The sequence below is a fragment of the Prunus persica genome, chromosome G4 (assembly GCF_000346465.2).
Source record: "Prunus persica cultivar Lovell chromosome G4, Prunus_persica_NCBIv2, whole genome shotgun sequence".
Lineage (NCBI taxonomy): Eukaryota > Viridiplantae > Streptophyta > Magnoliopsida > Rosales > Rosaceae > Prunus > Prunus persica.
In genome coordinates, this window is record NC_034012.1 from 591,771 (window position 1) to 599,036 (window position 7,266).

The 7,266-nt window shown below is 38.6% G+C and overlaps 2 protein-coding genes across 2 annotated transcripts; one reads left to right on the forward strand and one right to left on the reverse strand.

Moving 5' to 3' along the window:
* On the forward strand, positions 280-1,636 carry LOC18778684. Its single transcript, XM_020563279.1, has one exon. It carries the CDS (start codon positions 677-679, stop codon positions 1,328-1,330), a length of 654 nt encoding a protein of 217 aa, XP_020418868.1. The 5' UTR covers positions 280-676; the 3' UTR covers positions 1,331-1,636.
* On the reverse strand, positions 3,936-7,064 carry LOC18778870 (serine/threonine-protein kinase HT1). The gene is made up of 3 exons (XM_007213483.2): positions 5,896-7,064; positions 4,836-5,291; positions 3,936-4,394 (listed from the first exon to the last, which is right to left on the reverse strand). The coding sequence occupies exons 1-3, from the start codon at positions 6,310-6,312 to the stop codon at positions 4,143-4,145; spliced, it is 1,125 nt and encodes a 374-aa protein (XP_007213545.1). The 5' UTR covers positions 6,313-7,064; the 3' UTR covers positions 3,936-4,142.

Sequence of the window (7,266 nt, forward strand, 5' to 3'; positions counted from 1 at the left end):
CAATTTACACATCATATCAGAAATATGACACTCTACTTGCAAATTGCAATATATTAAACTCGTTTTGACACAGTCAAAATGGCATTGTCTTTTTATAAAAAATAGTATCTTATTGCTTGATTGATTAATCCAGTCAGTTATCAAAGCCTTAGAATTCATTGAAAGCATTTGTATTTAAATCAACTTTTACCTCGTACCGCTTTGTTCATGGTCAGGTTCAATTGTAAATAAAACAAGGATTAAATAAATAAAATTTCATTTTAAATTAACAAGGTCCAGGCTCATCCCCCAGGGCTGTAGCACCACAGATAAGGCCGAGCTCAAAGCCCCACCAACCCCTACTTACTTACTTACACAGAGGCAGACCGAGAGAGACTAATCAAAGGTAAGCTGGTCCCACAGCATCACAACCGTCCAAGTAATCCTATCCACGCACTCTGATACACTGCATGTACAGATAGTTAGTAGCCCTGCGCTGCACGTGAACATTGCCCCCAATCAGAACCCAACTTTCGTAATTTCATACATCACCCTAACACCAACTCCAATGCCTCTCTCTCCTTTATGAATAAAACCTCAGCAACCCTTCAAAGTCCAAAACCTCTATCTCTGTCTTCTCTCTCTGAACCTCATCGTCATCAACTGTAAGTCTTTGATTCACCAATAGGCAACAACCATGAAGAAGCTCTACCGGAAGGGCACGGTTCATCCTTCACCGCCAATCATATCAGACCACCTAGCCTTCCTTCCCGCTACCATCCTCACCCTCGCGGCGGCTCTGTCGCCCGAGGACAGAGAGGTCTTGGCTTACCTCATATCCTGCTCCAACAGCTCTGTCAACTTATCATCATCGTCGTACGGTTCACGTAAGTCCACCACAGCCTCTGCAGCCAAAAAGGGCCCTGCAAAAGGCAGTGGGAGCGGCGGTGACCACCCGGCGCGGTTTAACTGCGACTGCTTCAGGTGCTACAAGAGTTACTGGGTCAGATGGGACGAGTCGCCGAATCGGCAACTGATCCACGAGATCATCGATGCTTTTGAAGATGGGGTGTTGGCTGAGAGTAAAGGGCAGGCAAACTCAAAGTATAATAATAATAACAGTAGGAAGGAGAGGAGGAACAAGAGGGGTCATAATGGTGGGTCATCGGGTGAGTTGAAGCGGTCCGAGTTGAGTTTGAAGAAGAAGGAGCTGGCTCAGGCTCACATGGCGGATCAAGAGACTAGTGGTGGTCGTGGTGGAGAGGTTGATGAAGAAGAGTCAGAGAAGAGTTCAGTGAGAAGGTTTGTGAGCTTTGTTGGAGAGAGGATATGGGGTGTGTGGAGCCAATAAGTTTTCCCTAATCTCAAAGACTACATCAAGCAATAATTAAGTTATAATATGACTTAATTATGAGGTGGGTTTAGTTAATTCCATCTTCTTCATATCTTCATATCTTCATGATGTGTCTTTTCTTTTGTTTTGTTTTTTGGCCGTAAATTACCCTTTCAAGTACATGTAAACAAAAATGGGTAATTTTAATTTTGACCTCTGAGTCATCACAAATTAGTTTGCAACAACTGTGACTGAGGGACTCTGACTCTTGAGTGTTTTGTATTTTGATGGTGCATGCAAAAATCTATTATTTTGATCACATCAGCTCCTGCCTGAAAGGTTTTTGGAATGAGAGCACAGCACGGGGTGGCTTATATCTTTGCCAAATCGCCAAATGCCTTGGCTTCCCATATTTTGGCATCAACATAATGTTGGAAACTGTACACAAATTTTGATTCCAACACATAATCTCGAGTCGTAACTAGTTGCGATGAGAAGAAGAGGTAGGTGTCTCGCAGAGTTAGGCGTCGCACTGCACTAGCACTAGGCAAACACAACAAAGTTAGGCTTGGATTAAAGCAAAGGAGCCAAAAGAGTTCCCCACTATAAACTCCAGTCCAAACCCTCCTCACCTTCTTTTCGTTGTTCCCCAAGCCCATTTATTCCTTCCATAATTGATTAATTTAATATATAACATCACCTTTTGTGGACGAATTTACCCCTTTTCCCCAAGCTCAATACTTTTGATGATGAACTGAATCGATTGATGCTTAATGATTATAAACAGGAAAAGGAAAATGGGTGGTCTTTCTATTGATTGAGAGTAAATTGGCTTCCTTTTGAGGCAAAAGGTGAGGGAGAATTGCAGTTTACCAAACCGAAAGAAAAAGGTCATCCACACTTTTGTGTTTAGTTTTAGACTAAATCTCATTTATCTTTTCAAAACAAACCACGTACGTACTTTAAACAAACAATTATGGCAAGATGGAAAGATAGATGATAAGGCCTATTGGTAACTCCAGTATAAATATTCTAAGTGGAAGTGGACTTTTTAACAACATAATTAAAGAAGAAACTCCCTCTAATTAACCTTGCACAGTTGCACCTAATTACCAACAATGAGACACTTGTAAGCATATATATGCCTTCTCCATTAAGAAAAGTGCATTATTCAGTTGATCGAATCGAAATAAAAAGGGCATTTGGGTAATTTTGAAAAAAGGAAACAGAATATTGTAATAATAAATATTCTCTGAAATTTTGCACCCTGATTGTTTTTTTTAAAAAAAATAACTAATAAAATTTGGTACAATAAATGAGTGAGAGAGTATCTTTGGAATGCACATCTTAGGTTGGTTTGGGGCCAATAAATAAATACCGAACCGAAATTAGGGGACAATTAGCCCAACTCTCGGTGCCTCCAGCACATATTCCCCGACCATATAGCTTAACATGCACCTACGTATCATCATCGTACACGTAGCATGGAAAACCTCGGATGTGCCTGAATCCTGCGTTATTTTGACGGTCTAGATTTATCGTTAAACTAAACCCATCCATACATGTTTTCCATTAGGTGGTTAACAAACTTTAGTTCAAGATGGTGTGAGTTGAGTTTACTCTTGAAATGAATAATGCTTCAAGGATTTATAAACAAAACAATAAAGTTGCAAATTATAGGTCCCTAATTTATTATTATGTATAAGTGATGGTTTAAATCCATCTAATTTATATAGAGATTCGGATGCTCACTTGATGTCGTTTTTTAGCTTTGTTCTCACGCATTTCATTTGGCTAAATGATTTAATGTATTTATTTCTTGGCGAGCCATCCAAAATTCTTCAGACCACTCATGATGATAATGCAGAAAATAAGAGTTGGATTTGGATTTTGGAATGGGTCAAGGTCAACAACTTATAACACTTAGATCAAGTCCTCAAATAAAACCTCCAAGAGCAGGCAGGCTCATGCTCATCCACAATTCAGAATGAACAACATCTCTTGGCTTTTGTTGCAAACTTTTTAAAGTTCACGTTATGTTTGTGATGCAGATAGCAACTGAGCTTTTCTCCACTCATCACATATATATATATATATATATATATATATATCAACCTGAACCTGACATGTTTTACTGAGCGTTGATTTCGTTTGTAGCTTTCACAAAAGTCTTATTAAGCCTTAATTAGACCCAAACAAAACGCTTGCATGCAACATATGCATAATGCATGCATGAATTAGTCAATACCAAAAAGCAGATTCTTTCTTTTTGGTCCACAGTATCAAATTGAAATGCTTTTTCCCCAAGTAAGAAAACAAAAACCCATGGGAATCCATTATGTATGTGAGATCAAAAAGCAAAATGCTTTTCTTTTCTTAAACACATGACTCATGAGCTATGCTGTGTAAGATTTTTCTATTAATCACCAATATATATCAATCATTTCATTCATGGTTTGTCAAATGAATTTCGAATTCACGATCAAATAATTGAAGTTGGCCAATGACAAGTTGACAACCAACCAGTGAAGAAGATTCCTCATATTATTTTTATACCTGGAGGGATTTCTATTTCACTTTTGTGATTGGAATTCTATGATTTGAACGACGTTGGACAAAGAACAAATCTAATCTTTTCCTTTTTTTCTTTTTGTTTAATACTCAGAATTCTATATCTGAACATTCACATCAAAGTTTTTACATTCCTCACATACAGTTACATAAGATAATTAAAAGAACATCATGTTAAAATTATAATGGACTCATTCATTGACTCATTTGACAGCCTTTTATGATGGAAATAACAACAGCAATACCTTGTAATGTGGACTTAGGCTTGTACAGGTACAGAAGAAGAGCTCATGGATACACAGCCCTTCAAGCGTTCAATAATGACATTTCTGCTCACCAGCCCGGAATGGTGCGTCAGAGGAAGGCCCTCCTTCACACACTCATCATACTTCTCCAAAGCAGACACAATGTCGCTAAAATCCGGCCGCTTCGAAGGGTTTGCTGCCCAACAGCGCTTGATCAGGTGCGCAAGCGCCGGTTGACAACTAGCCGGCATTGGAGGGCGTTCATTCTGCCGCATCAAAATAAATTTATGCTTATTTCCTCCAATTTCAGCAATTTATTTTTTTTCACGTGTAGCAGCAAACGAAAGATTGATTACGCACTTGTAACAACTTTAAATAGGAATCTTAGTCTATAAGAGCTTTGGAAGCCCCTACATAGATGTAAACTGATGTAGCAGCTTGCATTGCAGCATATATATAACCAAAACCACATCTTAATTAATGAACAATTCCTGTTCATTCAAAGCAAATACATTTTTCACTAGAATGTTTTTAGTCCATTAGACAATTTAGGATCCAAATTATGAGAAATCCAGAATTGAAAAATAGTATATATCAAGTTAGACAGCGAAAAAATGCGTAAGACCTAAGCATATTTCAAGAAAGATGGTATGGAATATCTTTTGACTCTAATGAAAGGATGTGCAATTTGAGAATAACCATCTCACCTTTTCAGCCACAGCAAATGCAGCCTGCACAGGGGTCATTCCTTGAAAGGGAAGCAAAGCTGTTGTCAGCTCCCATAACACAATCCCGAAACTATAAACATCAACCTTCCGAGTACAAGGTTTCTCCTTGATCATCTCCGGTGCCATCCAACGGTAAGTTCCCTTGTTTCCCTTGGTTTCCCGGCACTGTGTTTCAAGACACGATGTACCAAAATCTGCCACCTTAACCCTCATATCATCATTAAGAAGCAAGTTATTGGATTTGAGGTCCCTGTGGATCACCCCTTGAGAATGAAGATACTCCATTCCTCGGGATATGTCAAGAGCTAACCTCAGTATTGTTTCTGTTGAAAGAGAGTATGGCTCCTTCTTGTTGAGATACATCCTCAGCGTTCCTTGTGACATATATTCCGTGATGATACAGTACACAGGGGGCTTTTTACAAGCTGCAATAAACTGTGAACAAAAAGAGTTTACCAATTTAGCAACAAGATATTCAATAATCACATGTGCAAGTGTTGATGCAGAGTATTATTGGATTACACCCAGTCTAAAAGTAGACCACCGGTTAAAATGCTAATATATATTATATGCCAACATGATAAAACCAACATATAATCTCGGAGATTAAAGGCAAGGCCAAAGAAGATGTGGGATTTACATATTAAGAGCCTAACAGTGAGACAGTAGCCAACCCCAAAGTCTAGATAATTTAATTTGCTCAAAATTTCTTAGGATGTCTTTCTTATATTTGATCATCTAGACAACCAAACCAAACCAAGTTTGACAGAGGAGGATCAATGCCGATTTCCGCTAATCTGAAGTGGAAAAACAGATAGAGCTATACTTTTACTAACATGTTCTGATTTATAATAGTAATCTATAGATAATACTAGTAGTACAGAGCAGAGCCAAGGGACTTTGTTAACTAACTAGCATCCTCCAATACACTATTTTCCATGAACTTTTTTAAACATTTGAAAGCAAGAAAACCTTTAATTAATGTTACCAATAATAGTAGATGAATTTTTGTTTTTGGGAGTTGGAACATAGACCTTACCTGCACTATGTTGGGATGAAAGAGACGTGAAAGCAGGGCAACTTCAGACTTAAATTGCTGCTCAAGTAAGGTTCTGGTCTCCTCCCTCTGGGTTGGAATTCTCACCATTTTCACAGCAACAGCTCTCTGCTTGTAGATTCCACGATAAATCCGACTATGTGCTCCAGACGCGAACTTGTTGCCAATAAACAGCTGAGAAAGATCAGCAGTCCACTCCTCCTGGTCCTCCTTTGACACCTCCCAAGTTTCCACATTTTCCGACTCCAATATCATAGACCATGAGTCCAAGCTATCAAATCTCCTCCTCTCCATGCTGTCCATGTCAGAATTGAACTGGGGTCTCGATGAGGAAGGGTTTGGTAAAGACTTGCTCTTCGACTTTCGAAGACCAAGTGCATGGAAACATGAGGCCGCCATTGCGGTTCTAACTGAGGTGGTTCAATAAGCCCTTTAAGGAAAATTGGTATTATTATATGAAATATGGCAAGTCTTCTGTCAAAACAAACAATCAAAAGGTATTTTCCTTCTGAACGTGTGAATTGATTTCAGGAAGTGCATGAACAGATTCCGAAACATGGGTCACGAAATAGAGTGGATTACATATGTGGGTTTTCATCAAGTAACGGAACAGGGATGTTATCAAGGAATAAGCTTCAAATTTCTCAGAGAAAAAACACAAACATAGAAGAACCAAGAGACTATTTTCCATTAAAAAGATAGGCCAATTGTTGTGTATCAAAGGAAAAACGAATGAGTCGAAACCTTGTGCTTGTGATGAAAGTGAAACACATGGAAAGGAAGATGAATTGGTTTCATGGTTTCAAGGATTAGAAGCAAAAGAAGAGAGACTGCATGAAAATGAAGATTTTGCAGATGAAGAGAGAAAGGGGTACGCAGATTTTCACGGTTGTTTTGTTTGTGATAGGATAAGGAGGATTAGGTCGTTCAGCAGTAGAAAGATGAATTCAAAGGCAGAGATTTCAGGGGTGGCTCGTGATTGCTCGGTTCAAAAGTATACTTTTTTTTATTGGTTTGAGAGAGAGAGTCCAGCCAGCTACTCTGTTATGTTCTGTTTCTGTAGCAGGTTCTTTTTAGCATCATGAATGCTAAGTGGCCACAGTGGCAAAGGTTTTTTTAGATTTGCTGTTCCTGGAAACTTGGGATATATCCCAATTCTTTAACTGTAATTAACAGTAATGCCACTTCTGCTTTGCACACATGTCATACAAAGGGGGCTTCAAACCCAAAATAAAAAGGCAAAAACAATTTATTTTAGTGGTTGACTGAATTTGAATTTAACCATTGTCAAAATTAAATAATTGCATCAACAATTCATTGTTCATCTTGCTAAGCGATTTGGGATTTAAAGTT